This window comes from Leucopleurus acutus, assembly GCF_964270905.1.
Source record: "Leucopleurus acutus genome assembly, chromosome: 2".
Taxonomy (NCBI): Eukaryota; Metazoa; Chordata; class Mammalia; order Artiodactyla; family Delphinidae; genus Leucopleurus; species Leucopleurus acutus.
In genome coordinates, this window is record NC_139143.1 from 76448634 (window position 1) to 76464687 (window position 16054).

The 16054-nt window shown below is 46.4% G+C and overlaps 2 protein-coding genes across 2 annotated transcripts; one reads left to right on the forward strand and one right to left on the reverse strand.

The window, feature by feature from the left end:
• Nucleotides 1-48: 48 nt before the first annotated feature.
• On the forward strand, nt 49-10635 carry PFDN2 (prefoldin subunit 2). Its single transcript, XM_082861659.1, has 4 exons — nt 49-134; nt 9392-9480; nt 9622-9745; nt 10335-10635. Exons 1-4 carry the CDS (start codon nt 60-62, stop codon nt 10509-10511), a joined length of 465 nt encoding a protein of 154 aa, XP_082717785.1. The 5' UTR covers nt 49-59; the 3' UTR covers nt 10512-10635.
• Nucleotides 10636-11184: 549 nt separating this feature from the next.
• Nucleotides 11185-12971, reverse strand: KLHDC9 (kelch domain containing 9; the record flags this gene model as incomplete). The annotated part of the gene is made up of 4 exons (XM_082861639.1): nt 12354-12971; nt 11909-12068; nt 11619-11817; nt 11185-11351 (listed from the first exon to the last, which is right to left on the reverse strand). The coding sequence occupies exons 1-4, from the start codon at nt 12872-12874 to the stop codon at nt 11185-11187; spliced, it is 1047 nt and encodes a 348-aa protein (XP_082717765.1). The 5' UTR covers nt 12875-12971.
• Nucleotides 12972-16054: the final 3083 nt, after the last annotated feature.

Genomic DNA, 16054 nt, shown 5'->3' on the forward strand with positions numbered 1-16054 from the left:
ACGTGACGCAGGGCGGGTGGGCTGAGCTACGCAGGCCGGAAGCCCAGCAGGCGGTGAAGATGGCGGAGAACAGCGGTCGCACTGGCAAGAACAGCGGGAGCGGCGCGGGGAAGGGGACGGTGTCAGCAGAGCAGGTGGGGAGCAGGGAACGCGAAGGAGGGCAACCCGGCTGGGTCCGGAGTCGATGTGAGAACGGGGGAAGCCTGTGGCTGGTGCAGACCTTTACTCCAGTCCCACATTTGCGTGGCCACCCAGAGAGGGGCGGGTCCTTGGAGAAGCTAGCCGAGCCCCCGGGGAGAGAGTAGGCGGATTGGTAGGTGAAAGCCACGCCCCCTCGGGGTGTTGAGTGAGCCAGGGGGATAGAAAAGCTCTGAGAAGCAGGGTCTGGGAGGATGCGCAAGTCTGAGGAAAGATGGGTGGTCACTTTCCCTATTTTCCTCCGCACCTTCAAACAGGGTATGGCTGGGCAAGGCAGCTTCTAACGAATCCCAGGGGATTAGTCAACGGCTGGGAGTGTAGTCTGTTACTGGACCCTGAAACCACGTTGAAAATCGTCATCGCTCTGCAGAGACACGTGACTCACATACTCGAACAGTCTAGTGTTTCATACTATTTTGATTCGGGAGTCATTACTAGATTGAATTTTTTTTAGAGACCAGAAATCCTTTACTAAGAATCCGAGCATGCATTTCCCCTAGTGCCTTGCCTAGCACCGGGAAACGTTTGATAAATTAATCAGAAAAGCCCCTTGTGGCTTGGGAACCATGGTTTGCTAATAGTGGGGCTAGTGTTTACTAGGGGTGGGAAGAAATCTGCGTAATAGGGAAACGTAGTCGAAACAACAGCTTTCTATTATTTTTTTTAAAAAAAACTTTTTAAAAGTGCTTTATTTGCAGAGAGACTATGATTTGTGGCCTCTCCCGTTGCGGAGCACAGGCTCCGGACGCGCAGGCTCAGCGGCCATGGCTCATGGGCCCAGCCGCTCCGCGGCATGTGGGATCTTCCCGGACCGGGGCACGAACCCGTGTCCTCTGCATCAGCAGGCGGACTCTCAACCACTGGGCCACCAGGGAAGCCCCAACAACAGCTTTTTAAATTATAGTTTCATTTATCAGTTATTTGTTGAACAGTTACTATAGGCAGAGGTATTTGCATAAAGATCTTTAAAACTGACCCCTACAGTCAAAGAGCTTATAGTCTGGTGGGAAAAATATGACATACAAAATGTTAATGTGAGGCAGAAATATATCTAAGGGAGATATAAAGTGCTATGGAATTTTGGGGAGGAAAGAAGAGATAGTTTCTGACTTAGGGGGAAAAAGGCAAGGGAGAAGGAACTTAATACTTTTTGAGGGTCTGCCATGTGTCAGACATTCTGCTGGGTACAGGGAAAAAGATAAATGAAATAGACCTTGTTTTCAAGTTAACACAGACTCATTTGAGAAAAGACAAAGCAAACAGTTTTTTTTTTTGAATTTTACATTATTTTTTATACAGCAGGTTCTTATTAGTTATCTATTTTATACATATTAGTGTATATATGTCAATCCCAATCTCCCAATTCATCCCACCACCACCCCTCTCCCGCCACTTTCCCCCCTTGGTGTCCATACATTTGTTTCTCTACATCTGTGTCTTTATTTCTGCCCTGCAAACAGGTTCATCTGTACCATTTTTCTAGGTTCCACATATATGCGTTAATATACGATACTTGTTTTTCTCTTTCTGACTTACTTCACTCTGTATGACAGTCTCTAGATCCATCCACGTCTCAACAAATGGCCCAGTTTCGTTTCTTTTTATGGCTGAGTAATATTCCATTGTATATATGTACTACATCTTTATCCATTCGTCTGTTGATGGGCATTTAGTTTGCTTCCATGACCTGGCTATTGTAAATAGTGCTGCAATGAACATTGGGGTGCATGTGTCTTTTTGAATTATGGTTTTCTCAGAGTATATGCCCAGTAGTGGGATTGCTGGGTGGTATGGTAGTTCTATTTTTAGTTTTTTAAGGAACCTCCATACTGTTCTCCATAGTGGCTGTATCAGTTTACATTCCTACCAACAGTGCAAGAGGGTTCCCTTTTCTCCACACCCTCTCCAGCATTTGCTGTTTGTAGATTTTCTGATGATGCCCATTCTAACTGGTGTGAGGTGATACCTCATTGTAGTTTTGATTTGCATTTCTCTAATAATTAGTGATGTTGAGCAGCTTTTCATGTGCTTCTTGGCAATCTGTATGTCTTCTTTGGAGAAATGTCTATTTAGGCCTCTGCCCATTTTTTGATTAGGTTGCCAAAAAGTAAGTTTTATAATGTTCCTCACGGGCCTTCTTAATGGCAGCTAGAGGAGGGACCTCTAACTAAGCAGGAGATTATGAGATTGGGGGGTGGGTGGGAAAGGGAAGTGTGGTATAGTGGGGTGGCTAAGAGTGTAATGAGTGCACTGGGTTCAGATAGATCTGTATTTGAATCACATTTCTACCTTTTACTACCTATATATGACCTCCCATGAGTTACTTCTTTTGGTCTTCTTCTGTGGAAACGTAATGGTGCTTACCTCACTGTATTTCAATTATTAGGCTAGACAACGCATACAAAGTGTTTTGCACAGTGATTGGAATATACTACGTGCTTAATAAGTGTTAATTACTTTGTTTTGTAAAAATGATAATCCTTCAGCTCAATTCTAAAGGATGAGAGAAGTTAGTCAAGCAAAGAAGGAAATGGAGGATTTTCTAGGTAGAGGGAATAATGTGTTTAAAAACACTGTGGCATGAAACTGCCTGACATGTTTGGGATGCAGGTGGACTTAAAGTTTGGGATGGACTGCAAGACTTGGACGTGGAGAAAAAGAGATAAAAGAGGAATCTAGGATGTCCCTCAGGTTTCTGTTTTTGATGGTGCCACAGGGAATGTAGGAAGATGGACAGGTTTGGGGAGAAAATAAGTTTGAATTTGGGTTTCTTGTGGGATATCCAGGTAGAGACATGTAGCAGGTTGTTTGATTTATAATCTTGAGTTACAGAAAGAAATCTGAGTTGGAGATACAGATTAGAGAATTGTAAGTTTATAGATGGTAGACAAAGCCATGGCTGTGGATGAAATCACCTACAGTTTGTACAGAAAGTGAACAAAGAAGTAGAACAGGAGTGAAACTAATAGTTAAGGGGTGGTAGAGAAAAAGAAGCCCTCGAAAGAGACTGAAGAATTGTGGTAACTGAGTTCTGAGGCTTTCCTTGCTTAACATTCTCTGGCCTTTGTTTGTGTTCCAGAGAGAACACTGGGTAAAAAATATTATACTTATCACTGGTGAAAATTTGAGCCATATAGACAAGATGGAGGCAAGTGGCACATTGAGCTAGGCACTTTACTTGTTTTATCTTCTGTTACTTAATTACTGCCATTTGAAGTAGCAGTATTGTCCTCAGGATGTTTGAATTTCGGAGGCTAACTTACCCAGTGTCAGTAACTGGGAGAGCAGGGCTTTTAATTGAGGGCCTTGAGCATCAGACAGACCTATTTTTTATACCATAATCCTATTAGAGATATTTGGGCTGAGCCGGAAGGATTGGATAAATTTGAACAGGTGACAGTAGAAATAGAATATAGGGAATAGGGTAAGAAGAGATCTTACCCTATGAGGAAAGCATACATTGACATGAAGTGCAGTGACTAGTTTAGCTAAATCATGAGTTACAAGTTAGAAAGATGTAGTCCTTAAAGCAAGCTGAGTCTTTGCATGGCAAAGAATTCAGGACTTTTTAATGTAAGCAGTGAGGGAGACATAGAAGGGTATATGTTATACTATTAATTTTTTTTTTATTACATAAAATTATACACATTCATTTTAGAAATTGTAGAAAACACAAGAAGTACAAAATAAGAAATAAATTACCCATGATCCTACTTTACCTATGATCCTACTATCCAGAGGTAACTATTCTTACCATTTTGAAATATATCCTTTGAGAGGTTCCCCCCTCCTTTATGTTTTTGTATATGTGTGTGTAGATGGAAAGGGAGGGCCTGTATATTTTACATATTTAATTTTATAAAATTAGTATTATACACTATTTGCTGTTTGGTAATCTGCTTTTTTCTCTTTAAAAGATTTATTTATTATTTATTTATTTTAGGCTGCATCGGGTCTTAGTTGCGGCACGCGGGCTTCTCTCTAGTTGTGGCATGTGGGTTTTCTCTTCTCTAGTTGTGGCATGCAGCCTCCAGGGTGTGTGGGCTGTGTAGTTTGCCGCACGTGGGCCCTAGCTGAAGCGCATGAGCTCAGTAGTTGTGGTGTGCAGGCTTAGTTGCCCCTTGGCATGTGGGATCTCAGTTCCCCGACCAGGGATCGAACCCCCGGCCCCTGCATTGTAAGGCGGATTCTTTACCACTGGACCACCAGGAAAGTCCCCATAATCTGCTTTTTAAGCCTAATAATATATCACGAATATTTTTCTATGTCACCCAAGTGCTAAAAGAATTAAATTAGCAACAATGTATAGGATGGATTTGGAGAGTCCAAAAATGGGGAGATAATTTAGAAGACTGTTGCAGTAGTTCAGACAAGAGGTAATGAAGGCCTCAACTAGGGTGATGTCAGTAAGCCTAAGAAAAATTGCTGAGGTAGAGGCAATAAATTTGGCAGTTGATGGGATAAGGGTGTGTCCAAAGATGAAACCAGGGTTTCCTACCAGGCTAGAGTCATGTCACTAGCAGAAATAGGGGAGACAAGAAGAAGAGCAGTTTAAAATGGAGTAAAAGAAAATTCAGCTTTGAATGACCTGAGTTTAAGGTATCCATAGGACATTTAGGGGGAGGTGTTTTATAATAATAGCAGGCACTGTTTATTGACAATCTGTTGTATGCTGGATATTGTCCTAAGTCCTTGATGTAATTAATGAATCCTCTCAACATCCTATGAGGCAGATATCTCCATTTTTTTTGAAAAAACTTAGATTAAAAAGAGAAGTAACAACAACAAAAAAGTAACTTGGGAATTCCCTGGCGGTCCAGTGGTGAGGACTCGGTGCTTTCACTGCCATGGCCCAGGTTCAGTCCCTGGTTGGGGAACTAAGATCCCGCAAGCCTCATGGCCTGACCAAAAAAATAAATAAATAAAATGAATTGGGAGGTGAGGAAGTGGAGGCAGTGCATGTAGACTAGTCCTAAAATATTTGATGAAGAGAAGGGATGAGAATCATCATTTGACGATGGTCAAATCATCATTTGATAAGGTCGGAGAAATTTTTAGAGTTGAGTATGTTTGTCAGAAAAGGGGGCACTGAACTGAAAAGAAGATATTTAGTGCAGCAATAGCCCAGAAAATGCTTTTCCAGATGCATCCAGTCATAATTCTCTACCTCTTTTATTGTTCCATTGAACCCAATAAGAGTAAATATCATGTAGATGAGAAGACCAAAGGACCTTTTGGGGATAAATGTAATGATTGTAGATTTTCCCCAAAGTTATCAAAATTATATGGTATCAATTAAACAAAAAAGAAAGAAAAGAAAACCAAAATAAATCAAGTGGAAATAGTTTGACTTTTTTTTTTTACGGTTGTGTGTGTGAACTTTTTTTTTTTAACTTGTTTATCTTATTTATTTTATTTTTGGCTGCACTGGGTCTTCGTTGCTGCAGGCGGGCTTTCTCTAGTTGCAGTGAGCGGGGGCTACTCTGTTGTGGTGCACAGGCTTCTCATTGCGGTGGCTTCTCGTTGCGGAGCATGGGCTCTAGGCACGTGGGCTTCCATAGTTGTGGCACTCGGGCTCAGTAGTTGTGGCTTGCAGGCTCTAGAGTGCAGGCTCAGTAGTTGTGGCACACGGGCTTAGTTGCTCTGTGGCATGTGGGATCTTCCCAGAACAGGGCTTGAACCCGTGTCCCATGCATTGGCAAGTGGATTCTTTTTTTTTTTAACATCTTTATTGGAGTATAATTGCTTTACATTGTTGTGTTAGTTTCTGCTGTATAACAAAGTGAATCAGCTATACATATACATATATTCCCATATCCCCTTTCTCTTGAGCCTCCCTCCCACCGTCCCTATATCACACCTCTCTAGGTGGTCACAAAGCACAGAGCTGATCTCCCGGTGCTATGCAGCTGCTTCCCACTGGCTATCTATTTTACATTTGGTAGTGTATATATGTCAGTGGCACTCTCTCACTTCGTCCCAGCTTACCCTTCCCCCTCCCCGTGTCCTCAAGTCCATTCTCTATGTCTGGCAGGTGGATTCTTAATCACTGGGAACAACAAAAGATGATTGTGTCCTGTGTAAAATTATTTGTACATGCCAAATATGAAAATGTAAAGAGCTCTGCATGGTTGTAAGGCTTGAAGTTACTTTAGAATAGGAAAAATAGGGAATTCCCTGGCGGTCCAGTGGTTAGGACTCCGTGCTTCCACTGCAGGGGTCACGGGTTCCATCCCTGGTCGGGGAAACTAAGATCCCGCATGCTGTGCCGCACTGCCAAAAGAAAAAAAAAGGAAAAATAGTTGGTATTTTAATTGGATTCTTTTTCAGCAGGGATGTTTATATGTTAGATGATTTAATAGGGTTGAGAGAGTCAACAGTGACCTGGCCATCCCTACTCATGCCAGACTGCTTTAGGAGAACACGAAATAAGGGAAAGGGAAGGAAAATTAGGTCAAGCCATAGGGGAGAAAACCACTAGTAAGTTGTATTTTAGGAGGAAGAATGTGGGAATAGAGCATAGCCTCTCTGTCTTCATTACCTGGCAGACCTCAGAGATGGCAGGTTAATATCAGCTTATTTTGCGTTTAACTAAAAGTTAGTTGTCAGTTAGCTGCTAAGAGATTTCATTTTCTTCAAGTGCATCAGTGGCTGAAATTTTCCATAACAACTGTGGATAACTCATACACTTAGATATATTTACTTTAGTTTGGTGTTGTAATAAACTCTATAACTGGACCAAGAGGAAATAGGGGTTGTTAATTAGCAAAAGTATTTGAAGAAAAGTTGGAATTAAAATCTTTTTGCCTATAGTGTTAAATTGGTGGTTGAAAAGTAGATTCCTACTAATTACTAAGGAAAATAAGTTCAGGCCTCAGAAATTTTAGACATTTAAGCTGCGTTCATTAGTGTGTGTTAAATATGACATACATGCAGAAGAGTGGATGTCATTTGGGTGCTAGGAGAACATCTAGAGTCTAGTTTAGTTGTGGAATTTTCTTAGAGGAAAGTATTTTGATCTGTAACATTGACAGTGGAGAAAATGCTAATTATAAATGGAATAGTTTTGATATAGGCAATGAAGGTGAAGGAAAAACAGCTTGTAGATGAGTGAGATTTCCAAGGCGTTTGCTGAAATGAGTGGATGAAGCGGATTGAGATGAAAGGATGATGGATGGGAGAAGGAAACAAGTTGCTCTAATGACAAGTTCCTAGTCAAATTTATTCCTTCATTTATTGGGCAGTAGAAAGGCTGTAGGGGTGGTACAGGACAGTCATTTGGATTATCTTAGCTGTATATGAATCTTGCGGAGAGAAAGAGCTAGAGATAAGGGACCCTAGAAAAGATGAGGTGGTTAGTCAGTGATGGCAGTGAGACTAGAGATGATGTAAATGAGAGTGAGAGATTTGGCAGTGGTTTGAATGAATGGGCTCACTGCTCTCAGTGGACCAGGAGGGTCCAAGGTACACTTTGGGTTTGGAGAGAAGGTCATAATAGTAATTAATACACTTCACTGCTTACAAAGCCGTTTCACATTAATTCATTCACGTGATACAACAGCCCTATGAAGTAGGTATCATCCCCTTTTACAGGTTAGGAAACTAAGGCTCAGAGACATTAACCCAGTGGTTCTCAGTTCTGGCTGCACATGAGAATTTCATGGGACATCTTTTTTTAAATACTGAGGCCTGGGCCTCACTCCCAGTGATTGTGTAATTGTTCTGAGGCTCCACTATTCACATTTTAAAAATGGTCCCCTGGTGATTCTAATGTGTAGCCAGGGTTGAATGAACAGGGCTAAAAGTCTGTCAGAGTTCATAAAGCCAAAATGTGGCAGAGGCAAAACTTGAAACCTGGTCTTTTGTCTTTCCAAATACAGTCCTCAGAGCCCTATACTAGAAGTGATGCTGGTGGTGGTATTAGTACCCTGTCTGATTTTCACACTGTTTAATTCTCTGCTCAGTTTCTGGAGAACAGGAAGCTGGTGGTAATCACTTCTTTGGGTCTTTATGTGTGTTATTATGCTTCTTTTGTACCACTACCCCCACCCCCACCCCCAGGTTCTCATCCTTCAGGCTTCAGTTAAGGCATTATCTCTCAGGAAGCCTGTATCAGTTAGGGTTTAGAGGCTACAGATGCAGGCTTTGGGCAACTTATTTATTATTTTTTTTAAAAGAGTGTTTTAGAAGGACGGTGGTAGGTCACAGAATTGAACACAGTGAAAAGGAACATTAAACAACTAGGCCACACAGAGTTCAATAACTAGGGCAGCTTTGGGGATTTTAGGAATAGGAATGGAGAACCATCTTTATAGGACAACTATAGGTGTCTTAGCTCCAGCTGCCTTCTTTACCTGTTTGTCTCTACCCCAAATTCAATTCCTATAGTATAGAATATAGGTCACTGCCCCTGTGGTCAAAGAGCAAGGGTCCTGTGATTAGTAGCCACACAAGAACCCCAGTGAATTAGGAGGGGCACTTGCCTAATGGGAGGGCTGCTGGGCGGACCCAAACAAGAGTTACTCATTACATGGGACTTCCCTGGTGGCGCAGTGGTTAAGAATCCGCCTGCCAATGCAAGGGACACGGGTTCGGGCCCTGGTCCGGGAAGATCCCACATGCCACGGAGCAACTAAGCCCATGTGCCGTAACTACTGAAGCCTGCGCGCCTAGAGCCCGTGCTCCACAACAAGAGAGGCCACTTCTCTTCATTGCGGTGCGCAATGAGAAGCCCGCGCACCGCAACGAAGAGTAGTGCCCGCTCCCTGCAACTAGAGAAAGCCCGCGTGCAGCAACAAAGACCCAACACAGCCAAAAATAAATAAATAAATAAATAAAATAAAATAAAAAAAAGTTACTCGTTACAAAGCCTTTCCTGACATCCCTCTTTACCTGCAAGTTTAAGCTCCACTGTAGGTGCTCCAGTAGCTCTCCGCCCCCATTCCTATGTAACAAATGCCTAATCCTCACTGAACTAAGCTGCAAGATGGCCTAGCAAGTATCTCACCCCTAGTAGGCACTCAGTGTTGGGTGAATGGAATTCCAGACTTAATTTAGAAACTGCCAACTGTTCTACTCCTTTTCCAAGATAGGTGTCTACTACTGCATCTTTGTAAAGCCTGCTATCCTATGTTGACCCTCTGCCATTTCCACTGTCCCCTCTCTCACCTCTATCTCTTTCTCACCTTCTTAGGTAATCGCTGGCTTCAACCGCCTTCGGCAGGAACAGCGTGGCCTGGCATCCAAAGCAGCTGAGCTGGAGATGGAGTTGAATGAGCACAGGTGAGGAAGCCGGGAGAAGCAAACAACAGGAGAGTTGGATGGGCCCCTTTTTTGGGGGGGGGGGGATGGGCCGTTTTGTAAGAGAGGGTTGCAGCAGAGTGGGACTGAATTCTCAGATCCTGCCTTGTCCTCCTACCTCAGCCTAGTGATCGATACTCTGAAGGAGGTAGATGAGACCCGCAAGTGCTACCGCATGGTTGGAGGGGTACTGGTGGAGCGGACTGTCAAAGAGGTGCTGCCTGCCTTGGAGAACAACAAGGAGCAGGTGAGCAAGAATCCCTGCGCAGATGCTCTGGGCAACCAAGCAGTAAGGGAAGGGAGGCCAGGGCTTTAGGGAATGTGGGGGAGGAAAGTGTGGGTAGGAACTCATGTTGAAGGCAGCATAAATAGCCTATCAGCCTATGCTCTTCAGCTATGCTACGTCTAACTCCTTAGACAAAGGAGTTGCTGACTATGCCTCTTTTCTGGCTGAATTGGGGGAGGGGAGGTGGTTAGAGTGGAGTTTCTCACAGTGTAGTCCATGGCTACGTATATCCAGATCACCTGGAAGACTAATTTAAAATGCAGCTTCCCGGACCCTCTCCTGTACCCACTGATTCAGAACCTTTGGGGATGGGAGCCATGAAGTGGCATTTTAAAAATAAGCAGCCCAGGTGATTCTTACGTATACTACAGCTTATAAACCTTGTTTTAAAGAAAGGAATACTTTTTGTGTCTGGGCTCTACTATTAATACTTGGTTAAAGTTGAGGTTAGAGGTATCATCACTCCTTCACTTCCCCCAACCATAGTCTGTAACAGATGGGGGAAGGGAGTCCTGAAATCCTTACATAATCCCTGTCGTTTGCCCTCTAGATACAGAAGATCATTGAGACACTGACACAGCAGCTTCAGGCAAAGGGAAAAGAACTAAATGAATTCCGGGAAAAGCACAATATTCGTCTCATGGGGGAAGACGAGAAGCCAACAGCCAAGGAAAACTCAGACGGGGCTGGGGCTAAGTCCAGCTCAGCTGGAGTGTTGGTCTCCTAGAGACCGAGGCCTTTGCATTTTTTTCTACCCTGATTCCCACTTCTTCTAATTTCTCTTTATTGTTATTATTTTCTCTGCTATTGTAATTTTTTTTGTTAATTAAATGTTTTGTTCAGAATGTTTAGCTCTAGCCTGAAGCTTTCACCCAGTATTAGGGGTAGAATTTGCACAGGGCATGGGCAAGCATATGATTTGTGGTTTTGGGTCCATCTGGTTAATGGCTCACAATATCAAACTAGGTCCCATATTTTATCCTTTACCTTGCAAATAAAGATGCACCTCCTTATTTACTTCCCTCCCCGCCAAAAGATTCAGAAACAAACGTTAACTCTCAGGTTGAAATTTAATCAGCATTTGAAATGAGGCAGATAGCTCTGGTGCTAACTAAAGCTTTATGAGTCTGCAATAAAACAGAGGCTTGGGGCTTCCCTGGTGGCGCAGTGGTTGAGAGTCTGCCTGCCGATGCAGGGGACACGGGTTCGTGCCCCAGTCCGGGAAGATCCCACATGCCACGGAGCGGCTGGGCCCGTGAGCCATGGCCGCTGAGCCTGCGCGTCCGGAGCCTGTGCTCCGCAACAGGAGAGGCCACAACAGTGAGAGGCCCGCGTACCGCAAAAAACAAAAACAAAAACAAAACAAACAGAGGCTTGGTGGTGTATCTTGGCACTATTCTTCAGATAAAGAGGTCCAGAATGCAAACCTGTGGACTAGCTGTCCTGCCATCCTCACCAAAACCCCCAACCAGGTAGAGCTGATCATTCCAAAGGCAGGTCCGATGGCCCACGCGTTTTAGTCCATGGTCTGCACAGGGGAAGTGGAACCACAGAGAAGGAGACTTTCCTGTTGGGTAAGGGCAGAGAGTGGTTATTGAGGCAGTAGCGCTTTGGCTCCCATGGGGCTCTTAACAAGACCAAAGATTTGCTCATTATTTTTCTCCTCACTGGATTTGTGGCCTCTTCAAAATTTAGCATCCTGTGTATTCCTTTAATTTGTCGACTAAATCTTCCTTCTCCCTACCCCATTACTCCATCCTCTTTCTTTCTGTAGTCTGCAGGTTCTCCTATCTTCCCACCTTTTCCCCTTCTCAGCCATTAAGCCCCTTCTCACGGGTATCATAGATGTAGAGGTCATTGCAGATGGTGTCTCGGGCTCTAGTCAGAGTTTCTCCACCAAACAGCACAGCAAAGGGCCCAACCACAGAACACGAGTGATGCCGGAGTCCTCGAGGCCCCTGCTGGGACCCCTGCCCACTGCTCACGAGACTTGCAAGCTGTTCCGTCAAACGGGGGGCAACAGGTGGTTCCTCCTTGGGGGGGAGAGAAGGGACCGTCTGCAGGGATTTGGGCAGCCCCATTTTAGCCCCCTTCCACCCTTAGCAAGATGTGAGCAGATAATACCTTAATCTTCCCATGACTCCAACGCCCAGCTACTTCTGCTTCAGCTGAGTTGCAGCCTCCAAAGAGCAATAGCTGGTGACCTGGGTGGGGCCCAGGACTTCGGAGTAGGGCAGCGCAGTGACCTGAACGTGAGACTGTGTGGTAGCCTTCTTCCTTATAGCTGTGAAAGTCAGGCCTGAGTTGGGTTTTCTTTAAAATATAAGTGCTGTACTGCCTTTTCCCCAACCCCCTTGCCAAGGATAGAAAGGAGACATGGGACAGTGCCATATGTAGTTCGGTTGAGAGGGAGGGTAATGTTGATAAGAGAGTTCAGCTATCTTAGACATGGAAGATTCCCGGGGAAGGAGGGTTCTAGGGTGAGGATATTAGATAAATTGCCTGCGAAGCTGTTTTTCCAGAGTGTAAGTGAGGGAGCATGAAAGGTTTTGGGCAAGGGGTGTCATACCAATAGGTGCGGGCGCCAGGGTCCAGCCTTAACGTGTAGATGCTTCCATAACGACGCTGAGTGCGAGTCCCGCCCTCCCTGCCTGCCACCCGCAGCTCTCGGTCGGAGAGGCGGGTACAGGTGTGACTACTGAGGCCGGCAGGGGAGCAGCTGCCGGGGGCGGCGGTCCACGCCTCCCACACACCGCGCTCGGTGTCCAGGGCGCTTACTGTGGCCAGGCGGCGCGACCCATCCCAGCCGCCCACCACACAGAGCCAGCGCCCGCCCACCGGCGCCGCGTCGTGGTGGCTGCGCCTCGGGCCGCCCCGGGCTCCCACCCGCATGGCCTGGCCCTCAGCCGGATCGAAGACCACCGTATCACTGCTCGGCTCTCTCGCTCCTCCAGCTAGGAGACCCCCCACCAGATAGAACCGTCCCCGCAGTTCGGTGCATGAATGGAAGGCCCGCGCCAGCAGCGGATCCCGCGCCACCGGCCGCCAAGTCCAGCCTGAGCCCCCTGTCCCACCCACCGCCCCGGCCATGGGCCCGGGGAGGGGCGGGCTGCGGGGCCGGCGGCCCGGAGCACCCCTACCTGGGGGCGCAGGCTTCCCCGGAACCGCCTGTACACCCCTACCGGAAGCCTGTCCGGGTCCCCACCTTAAGCCACCTGCTTCTCTCCGCCGTCGCCCAGCAACCACTGCAGCGGCTGCAGCACGACCGCTGCAAACTGAAGGTCGCAAAGCACCGGTTACCGTGGAGACAGGAGACCTGGGTAGCCACCATGAATTAGTGTTGTCACCATGGCGACAGGAGCTGTGCGAGGTCAATAAAAATCTTGAAAGTCTGTTAAATTCGGAAAGTCCGAGGACAGCCAGTTCCTCAGAAGGACCCATGTTATCCAAGATGTGAATTCACTTGGGACTATGACGTTTCAGGTGCAGGCGTTGCTCTGCAAGGGTTGAGGAGGAACCATGTCCTTTTTGGCTTTGGCGTTTTGGGCGTTTTTCTGATTCGTTCTGACCTCCCCAGGGATAAGCTAGGAGGGGGAGACAAAAGTCAGAGGGGAGGCAGTGAAAGTGGATTAAGCACTGACCTGGGAGTCAGGAGACTTGAGTTCCGGTCCCAACTACACCCTGACTCTCAAAGTGATTATTTTCCTCTAGGCCTCTTCTTTCTCATTTATTAAATGTGCTGTTGGGGCTTCCCTGGTGGCGCAGTGGTTGAGAGTCCGCCTGCCGATGCAGGGGACACGGGTTCACGGGTTCCGGGAAGATCCCACATGCCACGGAGCGGCTGCGCCCGTGAGCCATGGCCGCTGAGCCTGCGCGTCCGGAGCCTGTGCTCCGCAACGGGAGAGGCCACAACAGTGAGAGGCCCGCGTACCGCAAAAAAAAAAAAAAAAAAAAAAAAAAAAGTGCTGTTGGCTTATCCCTTAGGTGTCTTCCAGACCAAAGACCGTGGTAAAGTCTTGAAGGTCTTGATCGACGGGGTGGGACAGCCCTTTCCTCTCTGGCCACTAGAGGGTAGTAGAACCCAGTCTCGCAGGGCACATTGTAGAGTGAGTGAGTGAGTGAGTGAGTGAGTGAGTGAGAGAGAGAGAGAGAGAGAGAGAGAGAGAGAGAGAGAGAGAGAGAGATTGGGTTGAGGGTGACGGAAAATACCTTAGGCATTGGAGAACTTTTCACTATTGAGTCCTAGGAAGAGTAACTCCTTATTTCCTTTCGTCTCATAAGCTCATAGAGCAGGAGGAAATTGAGGTACCGTGGCATCTGGAACTCAGAATTAAGGTCAGGGAGTTTCTCCTGATAAGATCCAGGGCAGAAGCTGCCTAGTCTTAGAAGCTGGATGGGGGTGAAGCAGGCGAGGAGTGAGAAAAACAAACTCCTGCCCCTCCCTGGTATCTTCCATTTATTCAAGCCAGGTCCTTGAGCTGCTTCTTGACTCTATCCCTTCAAGACCCAGTGAAGAATGAAGAGGCCCAGATCCAAGCTGACTAGTTTTAGCTACTGGTGAAAATGCAGACAGATTTCTACTCCCAGCATAGCTGGGGTGGGACAGAAACAGGACTTGTGTCCCCCAGGGCTGGTCTGTAAATGAGAGTGATGACTGCTTACTTTTGCCTTTGGTTTCTATTCATCAACTTGATCCCCATCAGGCCCAAGAAATGGAGGCCATAGAGAGTGGCTAGAGCTGCAGTGAGGCTGGACATGTAATTCAGGGCAGGGCTCTTCCCATTCCAGATCCTAACTCTTGGTCCTTAGAGAAAATAGCATGAGGAGGGTATGGGCAGGAAGGCACATTTAGAGAGACTGGTAGATACCAGGACCTGTTCCCCACCTATACCTTAAAGCCGAGACCCAGTAGTAGCTTTGAAAGTCTCTGCCCACCCAACTCTAGCTTTCCCAGATTTTGACAAAGAGGATCCTCGGTTTTCCAGACCATGGTAAAAAAAAAAAAAAAAAAAAAAAAAAAAATCACTAACTTCTAACATCCTTGGCTGAAATCTGAAAGCCAGCCTTTTCCCTAAATCTTCTGACTGGCTAACCTCCCAACCGCTGGCTTCAGATCTGTCATACTCCTAGGATTTCAGCGAGGAGCTGCCTAGTGGGTGGTGTCATTTTGCTTTAAACCGTACTGGCCTATATGCCCATTTTAGGCTCTTGCTTTTGCTTAAGTCTTTGACTGTCGTGCCAGTCTCCTGGATAGAACGGGGAACTCCCCACCCCAGGGGCCTTTCCAGTTCCTCTCTCCCAGCTTTGTTTTCCTTCTCCTCCCAGCTGCCACTCCGACTCTGAGTCCTCAGCAGTTGTCATCTCACTCGAACATGGAGCCTGAACCTCACATTGCTCCTTGGCTGTCCCCTCCCAGTTCTGCACCTCCTCCAGTTCCACCTAGTAGCTAGAGGTGTCCATCCATTGCTGCTCCAAACATAGACCTGGGGGAGGAATCCTACCTCCCCTGTTTAGTCTGAAGTAAGCCCGTATTTTGGAGGAGGCAGAAAAGAAACTGGGGGAGGAGAAGGGGAAGAAGAAGAAGGAGAAGAAAAGAGAGGAAGAAAATAAGCCAATTTGTACTTGTCTGACAAACACTTGACACCCCAGGGCAGCATCATAAGTGGTGTATAATGACCCCGTCAATGATAAAAAACTGAAAGGCACAGGGACAACCTCTGTCCAGGAGTGGAAGTGGGGGCTGATCATTCTGAAAGTCTCAGAATCCTGATGTGATCCTATGAGTTTGGTTTCCTCAGTTGGCTGTTTCTGGCAAGCAAGGATCCCTGAAGCTCAGCTTCTTAGTCTTAGATGTCTGTCCCAGCCCCAAATCTACACACCCTTGTCTCAAACCTTCATAAAACTTTTAGTCTAGGGGCTTCCCTGGTGGCGCAGTGGTTGAGAGTCCGCCTGCCGATGCAGGGGACACGGGTTCGTGCCCCGGTCCGGGAAGATCCCACATGCGGCGGAGCGGCTGGGCCCGTGAGCCATGGCCGCTGAGCCTGCGCATCCGGAGCCTGTGCTCCGCAACGGGAGAGGCCACAGCAGTGAGAGGCCCGCATACCGCAAAAAAAAAAAAAAAAAAATTTTAGTCTAACTTCTCCTCCCCTTAACCTCATTTTCTGACCCTGGAACCATCCCTGGTTCACAGCATTGTTCAGTACACACAAAAAGCCAACAATTGGACCCTAGGGGTCTTAGTCACACTCTCAAGACTCTCTCAATTGCCTC